This window comes from Octodon degus, unplaced genomic scaffold, assembly GCF_000260255.1.
Source record: "Octodon degus isolate 3935 unplaced genomic scaffold, OctDeg1.0 scaffold00002, whole genome shotgun sequence".
In the NCBI taxonomy this organism is placed as follows: Eukaryota; Metazoa; Chordata; class Mammalia; order Rodentia; family Octodontidae; genus Octodon; species Octodon degus.
In genome coordinates this window covers 27,689,777-27,704,747 of record NW_004524578.1, presented here as the reverse complement: position 1 = coordinate 27,704,747, position 14,971 = coordinate 27,689,777, and the positions used below count along the sequence as shown (strand labels likewise).

Below are 14,971 nucleotides of genomic sequence, written 5' to 3'. Positions count from 1 at the left end.
GGCCCTGAGACTTTTTGGGATAACATAAGCAAATACAAGTGGCACGTGCTTTGGAGCAGTTAAACACAAAGTACAAAGGGGCAAAAGTGTCCAGGAGCTGATAAAGGCTTTCACCAATACAGGGATATTTGTAGTGGGTGTCCTATGATTCCAGCACCCTGGGAGGCTGGCACAGGAGGATTGCAAGTTCTAACCTAGCTTGGGCAATTTAGGGACTTAGTGAAATCCAGTTTTAAAAAATAAAAAGGGTTGTGTATGTAGTGTCAAGGTTTTGTGTTCAATCTCCAGTATTGGAAGGAAAAAGAAAAAGAAGAAAGAGAAGAAAAGGGAGAGAAGAAGAAAAGGGAGGAATTTGCAGTGAGTCTTAAAGGATGAATAGGGAGATGCTGGGAAGAATAGCTCATTCCAAGCAAAAGGAACAGCATCTGTAGAGTGGAGGTGTAGCGACTTTTGGATTATTGGGGTGGGGGGTTATAAGTAAAGGAGGCATTCATTCAGACTCACCAAGGAGGCACAGTGGTGTATGTGTATAGTCCCAGTGTGCCAGAAGCTAAGACAGGAAAGTTGCTGTGAGTAAGGAGGCTACCCTGGACTGCACCCTACCTGTCTCATCTGCCCTCTCATTTTGGGAACAGCTTTCCTGTGCATCATTAGTTTTCTGCTCTTCTGTAGGTAACACAGACCCCAGGAGACTGGGAGGTCCTGGCTGTTGTAGTCCCTGTGCCACCCTTTACCTGCCTGCTTCGGGACTTGACCCCTGCCACCAACTATAGCCTCAGGGTGCGCTGTGCCAATGCCTTGGGGCCCTCTCCCTATGCTGACTGGGTGCCCTTTCAGACAAAGGGTCTAGGTGAGTAACACTCAGAACAGAGGGGCTGGGCTTGGCTAGAGTTGTGGGGGAGGCTCCAGTTCCAATAGGAGCTACCTGAGAGACAGTTTGTTGGTTTTTTTCCGCTAATTTATTTGGTGCAGTGTCTCACTACGCAGCTCGGACTCGTAGTGATCCTCCTGTTTTCAGCCTCCCCAGCGCTGGGATTACAGGCATGTGCCACCACACCCAGTCTCCATGGCCTGACTGGCTCAGTGCACAGCATGGCATGTGGTGCCAGGGATTGAACCCCAGTCCCTGCGCTTGCCTAAAGCAGGCACTTAGTCTTCTGAGCTATCTGGCTGGCATGAGGGACAGTTCAGACATTATTCAACCAAAATTTATGGAGGATCTGCTGCATGCCACTGCATATTTAATTCTTGTGGGTATAACATAATCAAACTGGAAAAGATAATGTGATGAATGCCCTAGAAAACCTTCCTAAAGGGATCTGAGTGATCTGAAAGCTAACAAAGAAGGCCATGTGGATGTTTGGGGAAATCACTACAGGGAGAAGGTAGAGCAGGTGCAAGACTAAGGACTTGCTGCAAGTTCTCGCACTAGGAGCCTGCTCGACTCGGGGGAGTGGTGGGAGCTAAACCATCACCATGGTGGTGAATACTCTGCCGGGCTGGGGTGCAGCTGTGGCTTTGGCTCCTCCCCAGCATAGTGGGTAGAGGAGTCAGCCCGAGGTGAGCCCTGGCGGGGAGAGGGGCGCTCTCTGAGCCAGTCACCTCTTGGCTACTGGTTCTAATGGTCTATATGGTATGGAGGTGGTGGAGAAGTCTTAACTTTTTCTATCTGGATGCAGCCCCAACCAGACCTCCAAGGAACCTTCATGCCATCCGTACAGATTCAGGCCTCATCCTGGAGTGGGAAGAAGTGATCCCTGAGGACTTTTGGGAAGGCCCCCTTGGACCCTATAAACTTTCCATGTTTCAAGACAATGGAACCCAGGTAAGAGAGACAGACTCCTTCATTTTCTCTAAGATCCCAGAGCATCAGCTCTCAGAGCCTTGGGCCTTAAGAAGCTTAACACTTCTGAATGACTGTCTCGGGGGAGTCTGGGCTACCCACTGCCCCAAAGATGCATGTCTCCCCACTCCTTGGCTAACCCCACTCCTCGGATTCTGCTTCCCATTGGGATCACATCCTGTGGCCACTCAGTATGTAAAGCAGGAAGCACATCCCTGCACCACTTGGGCCAGGAACAGATAAGGCTTATCCCCAGCCCAGCTTCCTCCTATCCCCCACATACTAAGTCTGGTTTTGTTCCAGAGGCCACTGCACTGCCCAAACTAGGACTGTGATGCTTCCCTGAAGGCTGTGTTTCCCCAGTCCCTGACTCCCAGGGTCCCTAGACTTCTGCATTCCTTGCTAGACTTTATTCTGTCCTCTGACCCCACCCTGAGGCCTTCTCCTCAGCCTCAGTGTGGGGTGGGGCTTTCCTGGCTACAGGATGAGCTGACAGTGGAAGGCACTAGGGCCAATGTGACAAGCTGGGATCCCCAGAAGGACCTGATCGTGCGCGTGTGTGTCTCCAATGCAGCTGGCTATGGGCCCTGGAGTCAGCCCCTGGTAGTCTCTTCTCACGACCATGCAGGTAAGGTGGGGGCTGAGGGTGGGATGAGGGGTCAGAGCTTTTGAAGGCAACCTGGGCTGTTGAGAAGAGGCTGTGGCTCCTACTCAGTAGGCCCCCAAATTCAGAGTCAAGCAGTTGAAGCCAGAATTGTTACTCTTTGCTCATTTTTCTTCTCTTGCTCCAAAACTAGCGTAGAAATTACTGGTCACTCTATAGGTCACAACAGCCAAGGCCTGTTACAGTCTAGGTAGAAAAACTCTTGGATCACTCTCTGGAGCCTTTGTTTCTTTTATTTTTTGGTACTGGGGATTGAACCTAGGAGGTGCTGAGCTGTATTTTTTCCCGGTTTTTATTATTATTATTATTATTATTATTTTAATATTTATTTTTTTTTATTACATTTATTTATTGTGTGTGTGTGTGTGTGGCCAGCTCAGCCCACCAGGGGGCAGGGCTGGCTGGCATGTGGTGCTGGGGGATTGAACCACGGTCCTTGTGCTTTGCCAAGCTTGTTTCAAGTTGGTGCTTTAGACCACTGAGCCATCTCTCCAGCCCCCGGTTATTATTATTAACATAATTTTTAGACAAAATTTTGCCAAATTTCTAGACTGGCCCCAAATTTGAGATCCTCCTGTCTCAGGCTCCTGGGTAGCTGAGATTACTACAGGTGTGTACTGCCACACCAGCCCTTCTCAAGCCTCTTTAACCTTGGATCCATGTTAATTTAAGGTGGCCATCTGGGGAAGTTCTAAAGGGACCTCTTAGTGTCAGCCTGGCTTGTACCACTGCCCTCCCTCCCACAGGCCAGCAGGGCCCTCCGCACAGCCCTACATCCTGGGTGCCTGTTGTCCTGGGTGTGCTCACAGCTCTTGTGACAGCTGCTGCGTTGGCCCTCATCCTGCTTCGAAAGAGGCGGAAGGAGACACGTTTCGGGTAAGGGAGTGGGATGTGAGGGGAGGTAGGTGATGACAGAAGGCCTTGGAGCTGCCCTCCAGGTCCTCGATTTCCCTTTAGGCAAGCCTTTGACAGTGTCATGGCACGCGGGGAGCCAGCCGTGCACTTTCGGGCAGCCCGGTCCTTCAATAGAGAAAGGCCAGAGCGCATAGAGGCCACACGTGAGTGGTAGAAGATTTGTGGGAGGGGAAAATGGGGCCCCTCTTCCCCTATCTGTATTCTTTTACCAGCCCATTTATTTGACCAATATGTCTGCCCCATGGTGAGTCACAGGTAGAGGAGTGGAAAAGACAGAGATCCACACTGTGGGAGAGCTAAGCTCTGTGCCAAGGCCAGGGCCCAGGAGAACAGGCAGGCTGGAGTTTGGCCAGAAGCAGAGCTCCTCTCCTTTCTTATCCCCTCCCCACAGTGGACAGCCTGGGCATCAGTGATGAGCTGAAAGACAAGTTAGAAGATGTGCTCATTCCAGAGCAGCAGTTTACTCTGGGCCGGATGTTGGGCAAAGGTGTGTGGGCCATGTAGGGCTGGTTCGGGTTTGGCTGCCCTGGATGGCTCTAGGTATTCCAGATGCTGGAGGCTATGGGCTAGGTCATCTGGTCAGCTCCTGTACTTGAGATATGCTATAGGCTCTGGAGTGAGGGTTATGTGGGGGAATGGTGGTTGGGCCCAGGAGTGCTGAGGAGCTGTTCCTGCAGTGCTCTGCTTTGATGAGAAGCAGGCAGGCTGTTCAGGCAGCCCTAAGAACTGATGCCTTTGTGTTCTAGTGGGGGATCACCCCAAAGGGGAGGGAGTGGGGAGCAGGAAGCCAAGGAGACCCTCCTGGTTGGCTTGGTTTTTAGGAGAATTTGGTTCAGTGCGGGAGGCCCAGCTGAAACAGGAGGATGGCTCCTTTGTGAAAGTGGCTGTCAAGATGCTGAAAGGTAAGTGGAGAAGAAACGTGTGGAGAGAGGTTTCTGGTGAGTCTTTCTGCAGGCTCTGCCTCAGCCTGAGATTTTGTGGGAAGAGGCAGGGAGACAGTTCAGGCAGCCCTAGGATCAGTGGTAAGAGCTAGTGATTATTCACAGGGCGCTGTCTGTACTCAGGAGTAGTTCATAGACACAGTCCCTGCTACTGCTCTCTGCAGGCAGCAGTGACTCCTGGAAGCTTATGACCAAGCTGGGTAGAGGGAGGGTGTTCGCAAGAAGGGGAATCGCTGTGTAGCCACATTCTATGGGTTTTTTCCTGCCTGTGATGAGACAGTTTTCCTGAGCCTCCTGCAAAGTTCCAGACCTATGGGCTTTGGGTCAGGGCTCAGAGTGTGTCTCATTTCATTCCTTCCCCACCCCACCCATTTCTCCCAGCTGACATCATCTCCTCAAGTGACATAGAAGAGTTCCTCAGGGAGGCAGCTTGCATGAAGGAGTTTGACCATCCACACGTGGCCAAGCTTGTTGGTGAGCCCATTGTGGGGCAGGCAGAGAATGGAGCCAAGAATCTGTTCCATGTGCTGGCAGACTATGGGAAACATCATAGTTTTGTTTTTTTTCTTTTTTTTAGGGAAGGGTCTACAGGGTGTTCAGGGTCTCACTACTAGATCAGAGTTGTAGTGATCTGCCTGTTTGCAGCCTCCCAAGAGCTGGGATTATAGGCATGTGCCACCAAATCCAGTCTCAATTGACATCTCAGAGTGGCCCAGAGGGTGGGGCTGGTACGGCAGGCCAGGGGATCAAACCCCTGGCCCCTGTGCCTGCTTTCAGGTGCTTTAATCCATTGAGCTATTTGGCTGGCCCTAAGATCAGACTTAACTGGATTAACCAGTGGTAAAATGGCAGGGAGGGTCCTGGTCAGCATCTGATTCTGCTCTGAGTAAGACCAAAGGTCTACCTGAAGATTGCTCATGTGGGCAAAGGAGGAGGGAACAGGGAAGATGCTTGGGACTTAGTAGCAGCAGCCAGAACCCAACTTGTGGAGTTTCCAGGACAGAGTGGCAGAACCAGGGCTAGTGGCGGGAACCCCACCCCCACCCCCAACCCCCACACATGGGGATTGATGTAGACCCCTGAGCAGTCATGGGACCTGTGTGTTCCTCAGCTCCTGACCCTTCCTTGTCCCCAGGTGTTAGCCTCCGCAGCAGGGCCAAAGGCCGCCTCCCCATCCCCATGGTCATCCTGCCCTTCATGAAGCATGGGGACCTGCATGCCTTCCTGCTCGCCTCCCGGATTGGAGAGAACCCCTTTGTGAGTGCCTGGGTGGGAACGGTCGGAAGGGAAGGGATGGGAGAAGAGGGCCTGGGAAGGGATGAAGGCCCTGGTGAGGAAGGGCTGGGCAGTTCAAGCTGAGGATCTGGACTCTACCTAGCGGGAGGGTCTGACTTGACTCCATTTAGGCTAGTGTCCTTTTCCCTCCCAAAGCTCTATAGGAATTTCAGGCAGGTAATGGCCCTTTCTGGGAGAACAGGCTTGTGGATCCCCAAGCAGGGCAGCCTTGGTTCTCAGGTTCTCTCTGACTTGCCAGAGCTTCCTTGCCTTGGCAAAGCCCACCATCCCCTTCCTTCCTTTCTACTGAGGATAGTCTTTAGATCTGGCCAAGGAACCCCATCTGTCCTGCCCCAACTGAGTGGGCAGGACCAGCCTGAGCTTGCCCTGTCTGCCTACCAGAACCTGCCCCTCCAGACTCTGATCCGGTTCATGGTGGATATTGCCTGTGGCATGGAGTACCTGAGCTCCCGGAACTTCATCCACCGAGACCTGGCTGCTCGGAACTGCATGTAGGAATTTTGGAGGGCTGGGGTAGGGACAGCGGCAGCTAGTGGCAGGAAGAGCTAGCTGGTGCTCAATTCCTGCCTGAATAGTACTGCTGTGCATGGGGATAGCCTGGGAGCAAAGCCTTTGAGCATGGGGAAAGACTGACCCTGCCTTTTAACCCCTCTCAGGCTGGCAGAGGACATGACGGTGTGTGTAGCTGACTTTGGACTATCCCGAAAAATCTATAGTGGGGACTACTATCGTCAGGGCTGTGCCTCCAAATTGCCTGTCAAGTGGCTGGCCCTGGAGAGCCTGGCAGACAACCTGTACACTGTGCACAGTGATGTGGTGAGTGGGGTGGTACAGATATGCAGTAGTGTGGACTAGTCTGTGGCTCTAGGGACCCTCAGGGCCTGGCCAGTTCTACTCTCTGAGCTTTGGCTACCTAGTTCTACGGTCCCTGAGTCCTAAGATATGCTTACCCCTAAGCTCTGGCTCTGGAACCCTGGAAGCCTGGTGACATCTTGTCCCCCAAACTCCATTCTGTCCCAGTGGGCCTTCGGGGTCACCATGTGGGAGATCATGACTCGTGGGCAGACGCCGTATGCTGGCATTGAAAACGCTGAGATTTACAACTACCTCATTGGCGGGAACCGCCTGAAACAGCCTCCAGAGTGCATGGAGGACGTGTAAGTACTGGGAAAGGCATTGTGGGAGGAAGTGGGAATCTGGGTGTTGGGCAGCTGGCTGCCGCTACCACTACCAGCCTAGCTTCCACCCTATCAGCCCTATTCATCCATTATTTCCCTCTTTTCTCTCTTTCCTCCTTTTCCATCCTGTATTTCTCATTCAAGCCTTTTTAAATCATTCTAGCTTCTTTAGTTTCTAGTGAGAACCAGGAACCCCTGGACAGGAACCACAGAGTTGACCAACAGTGCAGGGTGCCCTGACTCACTCCTACCTGGACCTCCAGCTGATCTAAGAAAACCTCCTGGCAGACCTGCCTTCCCCGAGATAGGGCTACATAGGGCAACGCTGATGCTTCACTTTCGTAGTGGCAACAAGGGATAGGACATGAGCTCCTGTCTTGGGCTCCTCTTGGAGAAGCAGAAAGACCCAACCTTTTGGGAGAAGGTGACTGGCTTCCTTTGCTTGTTGCCAATCCCAAGCCCTGGGCAACAAGGCAGGGATGTGGTTTGCCACCATAGCACATTTTCAAACCCCTGCAGCAAGATAATGTAAGCGTCACTAGTGTTAGCTGGGCACTGAAGGTATTCTTTCAGATAATTCTCACTCACACTATGAAGAAAAGGCTATTCTGTCCCTATTTTGTCTAGTCTTAGTCCCTGACTCCATCCAAGCCAGGGTATTCCTGGGCCCTGAGGGGACCTCTTGCTAATGCTGGGGGGGAAGAGTCCACAGCAAGCCAGGGAAAATAGAGCCTTCTTCAGGACAGGGAGCTGAAACGAGCTGCAAGCGCATACCTCATGGATACTAGAAATAGGAATTTGAGTGCACAAGACAGCCTGCTCCTCCTGTCCATTCAGGAGAGCCTGGGGCAGAGAGGGACTAGAAGCTCGAGAATCTCTGAGGCTCAGCCTGCCTCGGCCCTCCCTCACCTAGAGCTGTTGAAGCTCTGATAGGCAGGCAGCTGGCAGAGGCCCTGGCTCAGCTTTCCCAGGGAAGGAGGTTGCTGCTGTCAATGAAGGGTGGGTGGTCATTGGCTTCCCACCTGGCAGCCTGGTGGACAGGCACCAGCTGGCTCCTAGCACATCCTTGAGAATGGATCCCCGTCTGGCCTTGTACCCCTGCCCCATTCCCACGGCCTGCCCAGGCTCTGGCATGATTCTTCCTGTTATGGGGACGCTTTTGGAGGGCTGCTGTGAGAAGCAGCATGTGGCACTTTGTTGTGGGCAAGAGTCAGGCAGTTGCTCTGATTATACCTACCCATTAGGGTGTTTGGTTTGGTGGTTGTTTTTGAGACTGGTTTTGCTGTTTAGTCCAGGTTGGTGTAGAATTTCATGTTTAGCTCGGGCTAGTCTTGAGCTCATAAGCCTCTTGCCTTAGCCTCCCAACTGCTGCCGTCCCATTAGGTTTATGGATTGTTTTATTTTTCTTTTTCCTGAGTCATTCTCTGGGAACAGCAATAGACTTCAGAGAATCTGTAAGACTCCTGAAATAGTATGCAGAAAGAAATTTCTGCCAGGGGAAGAAGACTGGAAGCTCTTCTCAGTTTCTCAAAGGTATCCGTGGACCGTGAGGAAGGATTTAAGAATACCTCTTGGGTGCTGCCTCATGAGGATTTGGAACAAAAAGAAGCCTAACTCCTGGGCTGGGGGAAGCTCTGTGGTAGAAAACTTGCCAAGAATACTTAAGCCCTGGGTTCAGTCCTCTTGACTTCAACAAAAACCAACCCTGACTCCAAGCTATATTCTTTTTTTTTGTGGAACCAGGGATTGAACTCAGACCTTTGCGCTTGCCAGGGAAGCGCTTATTCCACTGAGCCATCTCCCTGGCCCTCCAAGCTATATTCTATAAGAGAGAAAGATTCTTAGTACCACTCCAAGACATTCTGTGAAGAAGGTAACTTTAAGAGGAATTTTGGAGCCTGCCCACCTGGCTTCAAATTATGGCGCTGGTGCTTTCTTTCTATGTGTCTTGGGTCAAGGTTCAGTAACCTCTCTATGGTTGTTTCCACATTTGTAGAATAGGTATGGTTTCCTCCCTCCCTCCTTCTCTCCCTCTCTCCTTCTTATTAGTAGGGATTAAACCTAAGGATGTTGAATTGCTGATCTATATCTCTAGCCATTTTTTTTTTTAAGTTTGTGGGGGGGCAGCTCAGCCCACCAGGGGGCGGGGCTGGATGGCATGTGGTGCTGGGGATTGAACCTCCGTCCCTGTGTTTTGCTAAGCTTGTTCCAAGTAGGTGCTTTAGACCACTGAGCCATCTCACCAGCCCCTCTCTAGCCATTTTTATCTTTTATTGTGAGACAAGGTCTCTAAATTGCCAGGTTAGCCTTGAATTTATGATCTCCCTGCCTCAGCCTCCCGTGTTGCTGGAATGGTAGATATATGGCTGAACCTAGCTAACCATTATTTTATTTCATAGATTGTATGAGAATTAGGGCCAGGGAGATAGCTTAGTCTTATAAGTGCCTGCCTGGCAAGCACAGGGTCCCAAGTTGAATGGGTGGTGGTGGGGGAGACCTTAAAAAAATAAATAAATAACTTAATAAATATTAAACACTTAGAGGAATGCTTACGGCCTTGGCGCTGACCTATATCTTCAGCATTTATTTATTAAATTTTGAGACAAGTCTTGTTAAATCACTAGGTTGCCCAGGCTGGACTTGAACTAGATCCTTCTGTCTCAGCCTCCCAGTGCTGAGATTACAACTGTGCACGGACATGCCTGGCTGGGCCTCTCCTCTTGAAGGAAAACCCACTCCCTCTCCTTACTCTTCTCTCTTCCCCAGGTACGATCTCATGTACCAGTGCTGGAGCGCTGACCCGAAAGAACGTCCCAGCTTCACATGCCTGCGAATGGAGCTGGAGACCATCCTGGGTCACCTGTCTGTGCTATCTAGCAGCCAGGACCCCTTGTACATCAACATTGAGAAGGCTGAGCAGCCTGCTGAGGGTGGCAACCTGGAGCTGCCCTGCAGTGACCAGCCTGGCAGCGGAACAGGGGATGACAGTGGGATGGGGGCTGTGGGAGGCGTCCCTAGTGACTATCGGTACATCCTCAGTCCTGGAGGCCTGGCTGAGTCACCTGGGCAGGCTGAGCAGCAGCCAGAAAGCCCTGTCAATGAGGCACAGAGGCTGCTCTTCATGCAGCAAGGGCTCCTGCCCCACAGCAGTTGTTAGCCTGCAGGCAGGGGCAGCCAAGCCAGGGCTGGCTCTGCAGGCCACTGCGCCAAATGGTGAAGCCACATTTGACCCCAGCCCAGGCAGCAAGCAGTGGAGGCTCCTGTGGTAGCCTTCCCAAGCTGTGCTGGTATCTGGACACACCAAATCACCCAATCCCAGTTCTTCCTGCAGCCATTCGATGGCTGGCCTCAGTTCAGGCCTTGGCTTGGAGAAGGTGGGCCAGACCTGGTTGCCTGAACTCAGGCAACTGGCAGGAGAGGGGGCGGTTTTGTTTCCATAGCTACCATGGGTGTGGATGGCAATAAGGGGAGAACAGATGCAGCCCTGTGGGCCCTTGCTCTCCAGCTGAGCTGCCCCATGCTGCTTTAGTGCATGCCTGGAGCCACCTCCTCCTCCTGGGAGCTCAGAGATGCCTGCCACATTGAGGCTTAACTACCAGGTTTGCCCCTCTGAGGCACAGAGATGCCCTTGTATTATTCCCTTGTAGGTGAGAATTAGTAAGGGGCTGGTATGGTTGCGTCCCAAATCCCTGCAGCAGGGGACAGTGGGACACACTCAGGTCTGAGTCCTTGTCACCGCCTTGATTCCCACCCTTCCTGTGCTGGGCAAGGTGGTGGGAGGGTGCTTTCATGAAGCTGGCTGGACCTTCCAGGGTGTGCAGGGGCACCACTAAGCTCCTCAGAGGAGGGACACGAGGGGCTGGCCGTAGGATAGAGGCAAGAGGAGCGCAGGAGCCCCTGTCCAGCCTCCCACAGTCTGTCCAAGCATGCTATCAAACACCCGAGACTAACAAAGGCAGCTGTGTCTGAGCCCATCCCCTCCATGCTAACTGGACACCTCCTGTCCCAAGTTTCCAGACAGCAAATAGGTCTTCTTGGTCAGTGTGGTTGAGGGGTCTGTCCCGAGCCCGACCATGGCACTGGCTGGGGGAACTTTAGGGAATTCATGGGGCAGGCCCTCGATAGGCTTTTTCCAAGCTGTTAGCTGCTGTTTAAAAACAAATAAAATTGAAGACTAAAGAACCAAGGCTTTGTCTCTTAAATGTTTGCTTTTTTCCAGATTACAAAAATGAGGCATCTCTGCATAGAGAAAAGTCGGGAAAGATATACCAGAATGGTAGCAGCTGCTGTTTTTACGGGAAATGCTTTTTAATTCGATAGACTCCAATGAATCTCACCATTATTAGAGATAATATGTTTCCTTTGTAAGAAAATGCAGATATCACCAAAGATGCTACTTATCTATAATCTTATCACAAACAGTGATAACTACCATTGATCTTTTGGAAAATGCAAGTATTTTGACAGGGTTTGGTTTTTGTGTGAGTGGGTCCTGGGGATTGACAAGCACAAGGCCTTTGGCCTGAGTCACATCTTCATACTTTTTTTTTTTTTTTAAGGGTACTGTCCAAGTACCTTGTCCAAGTCACTTATCCAAGTTGGGCTCAAACTTGTGATCTTCCTGCTTCAGCTTCAAAGAGTGCTGAGCAGGGGCCAGGGAGATGGCTCAGTGGAATAAGCACTTCCCTGGCAAGCGCAAGGGCCTGAGTTCAATCCCTGGTTCCGCAAAAAAAAAAAAAAAATGCTGAGATTTCAGGTGTGTGCCACTTGCCCAGTGACAAAGTTCTTTATCTAGGAAGAAAGGCCAAAAAAGAAAGCTGCTGCCCTTGTGGGTCTCCTACCTTTTATCAGGCTTTCTTACCACTCCAGGGAGTAGAGACTTCTTCCTCACCATGTCATGCCTGCCTGGTGCCACCCAAAACTTCCCAGCGACTAAGTGGCCAGAGAGAATGATGAATCTCATGAGAACAAGAAGTAAGAGTAAGCGTGAGGTTGCTTCCAAGTAGTACACCTGAACGCCATACCATAGTTTAGCTTTTATAGCAAGATAGAACAGGAGGTGTAGAAGGCAGAGCCCTGGTGAGGGTGTGGGGAGACAGTGCAGGTGCCCTGGGTAACTGAGAGGGGCTGGAAAGCAAATATCCTGAAAAACCTGTTGCTGCTTCTCAGGTTGTCATTCCCACCAAGATCAGGAGACAATCAACTTCCAGGCAAATAGCTTTCAAAATTCTTTCTGTGATTAGCTTTAACCGCAGGTGGCTATTCTCAGTAAAGTAACACCCAGAATTATTGAGAAGGGCTTCCTGTCACCTAAGTGTCTGCCTCTAATGGGGGCCTCTTTATTTAGTGCCAAGTCCCATGCATAGGGCTTTGTGAGTACTCATTTAATACATCTATTGGTAAAAGGGAATATAATTCTCATCTGCCAAAAAATGGGCACGTATGGGCACGGTGGCACATGCCTATGATCCCAGCACTCAGGAGGCTGAGGCAGGAGGATCTTTGCAAGTTCAATACCAGCCTGGGCTACAAAGTGAATTAAAGGACAACCTGAACTGCATAGTGAAACCTTGTCTCAAAAAAAAAAAAAAGAAAAGAAAAAAGAAAAAAAGAAAAGAAATTAGAAAAGGGGGGCCCGGGAGATGACTCTAAGCACTTGCCTGGCAAGCACAAGGGCTTGAGTTCAATCCCCAGTTCTGCCAAAGGAAAAAAAAAAAGAGTCTGTATAAGTGGTTTCTGTAAAATTAGTAGATTTCAATTGTTCTTCATACCTCTTGGTGTTCTTTTTTTTTTTTTTAATATTTATTTATTTATTTATTTATTTATTTATTTATTTATTTTGTGTGTGGCCAGCTCAGCCCACCAGGGGGCGGGGCTGGCTGGCATGTGGTGCTGGGGGATTGAACCTCGGTCCCTGTGCTTTGCTAAGCTTGTTTTAAGTAGGTGCTTTAGACCACTGAGCCATCTCACCAGCCCCCAAAAAATCTTTTTTTTTTTCCATCACTGGGGATTGAACATGGGACCTTGTGCTTGCCAGGCAAGTGCTTATGCCACTGAGCTATATCCCCAGCCCCTCTGGAGCTTTGAACATTTCTGTGCATGTGTCCTGGGATTAACGGATGAGGCCTACTTCCTTTCCAATATTAGTGATACCATCAAGTATGATGTTGTGTGTGATGGTTTGAGTGTTTATGAGTTAGAGAGGAGGGCTTCTGGGTGTAGTGTCTTCCCCACTCCAAGCTTAACTTTTTTGTTTTTGTTTTTTATTTCTGAGGATTGAACCCAGAGCCTACTACATGCTAAGAACTAATCTACCATTGAGCTATACCATAAGATTCTCAAGAGTTGTTCGTTTTTGAGGGGAGGTGGGGGGTTTAAGTGGGAATCAAATTCAGGACCTTGTGCTTGCCAGACAGACAATTGTGCCACTGAATTCCATCCCTGGACCCTCTAGAGTTATTTTGTTTTGTTTTGAAATAGGGTCTCCCTGTGCAGTGTAGTCCAGACTGGCCTCAAACTCACTATGAGGTAATTTTCTTGTCTCAGCCTCCAAATGATGCCTGTCTTTGTCTCTCTCCCCTCCCCTTTCTTTCCCTGTTATTGTATGTATGTATGTATGTATGTATGTATGTATGTACCTATTGAGACAGGGTCTTTCTAAGTAGCCCAGGTTTCCTTAAAACCAAACCCAGGGCCTATAGCATGCCAGGCAAATTTTCTACTACTGATATTCCCCTAGTCTTTTCTTTTTTGTTTGTTTTGTTCTTTGTTTTTGAGGTAGGGTCACATTAGGAAGTTCAGCCTGACCTTGACTCATGTAACTGGAAGGTTAGCAGTTGGGGAAGGTGATGTCCAGTGCCTTTGGCACCCAGGAGACAGCGCTAATAATACTGCACAAGACCTTTGGAATTTTTACTAAGTGTCTGGAAGAGTGTGTTACTGGTCAAAGTCCAGCAACAACAGGCACCAGCTTCTTGGCTTTTCCACAAACTCTTCAGCTCTTCCCGGAGCACAGGAAAGCAGGGGACCCTCCAAGCCTCCCTATCCTGCTGGGAGCTCTGAAGGCCCAAAGCATCTTCCTGGGAGCCAGGGGCAAGAGGGATGGATGTGAGGAGAGGGAGTCACCTAACTGTGGCTGAGAGGCCTGTTTGTGTTTCATAATCCAGTTCAGCAAATTTTCCCTCCACTGGGGTTGAGCCCAGGGGCTCTCTCACTAAATTGCATTCCAGTTTCACTGAGTTGGACAGAGCAGTCTCAATTTAGCATTTGTTTGCTTCAGTCTCCCCAAAGATTATAGCCCTGCCCCTGGGCTATGTATCCCAGGTTGGCCTGGACCTCACAGTCCTCCATACCTCAGCCTCCTAAATGCAAAATATACACTGCTATCAGTAAGTACTAATTTATTTATTTGTTTTTTTATTTATTTTTGCAGTACCAGGATTCAAACTCAGGGCCTTGTGCTTGCCAGGCAGGCACTTATGCCACTGAGCTATCTCTCCAGCCCCCTAGTAAGTACTATTTTATTCAAAAAGGAGTTTATGAGGGCCAGCCAAATAGCTCAGTGGATTAAAGCGCCTGTTTAGGCAGACTCAGTAGTGTGTTTGATCCCTGTCAAGCAGTGCTGGCCCCGCCTCTGGGGCATGCTGAGATGGTGATTGAGACTGGGTGTGGTGGTGCACGCCTGTAATCCCAGCTCTTTGGGAGGGTGATCACAGGAGAATCACTGAGTCCCATTTACATAGTGAGATCTACTAGTGAGACTCTGTAGAACCTTACTAAAACACACACAAAGAAAAAAGGAAATTATGTTATATATAATATGTGAAGTGGGTGAAAATATTGTGGGGTCTTTTTGGTACCAGGAGTTGAACTCAGGGCCTTGCATAAATATAATTTAGGGGCTGGTGAGATAGCTCAGAAGACTAAGCACCTGCTTAGGCAAGCTCAGGGACTGTGTTGAACAGTGAAACCGGGCATGGTGGTGCCTGCCTGTAACCCCAAGTCTGAACTGTGGAGTAAGACCCTGTATCAGATACATTTTAAAAAATATATAGGGGCCGGGGAGATGGCTCAGTGGAATAAGTGCTTCCCTGGCAAGCGCAAGGGCCTGAGTTCAATCCCAGATTCTGAAAAA

The 14,971-nt window shown here is 50.1% G+C and overlaps 1 protein-coding gene across 1 annotated transcript in view; it reads left to right on the top strand.

Annotated features, from left to right (window-relative positions):
* Window positions 1-11,011, top strand: part of Tyro3 (TYRO3 protein tyrosine kinase) — an 18,276-nt gene extending 7,265 nt beyond the window's left edge. Inside the window, exons 7-19 of the mRNA XM_004623387.3 lie at window positions 673-850; window positions 1,680-1,825; window positions 2,327-2,471; window positions 3,254-3,383; window positions 3,465-3,565; window positions 3,814-3,909; window positions 4,244-4,324; window positions 4,745-4,837; window positions 5,499-5,620; window positions 6,041-6,150; window positions 6,316-6,475; window positions 6,680-6,816; window positions 9,604-11,011. Coding sequence (XP_004623444.2) covers window positions 673-850; window positions 1,680-1,825; window positions 2,327-2,471; window positions 3,254-3,383; window positions 3,465-3,565; window positions 3,814-3,909; window positions 4,244-4,324; window positions 4,745-4,837; window positions 5,499-5,620; window positions 6,041-6,150; window positions 6,316-6,475; window positions 6,680-6,816; window positions 9,604-9,994 — 1,890 coding nt within the window. The 3' untranslated portion in view covers window positions 9,995-11,011. The remainder of the gene's footprint in view (window positions 1-672; window positions 851-1,679; window positions 1,826-2,326; window positions 2,472-3,253; window positions 3,384-3,464; window positions 3,566-3,813; window positions 3,910-4,243; window positions 4,325-4,744; window positions 4,838-5,498; window positions 5,621-6,040; window positions 6,151-6,315; window positions 6,476-6,679; window positions 6,817-9,603) is intronic.
* Window positions 11,012-14,971: the final 3,960 nt, after the last annotated feature.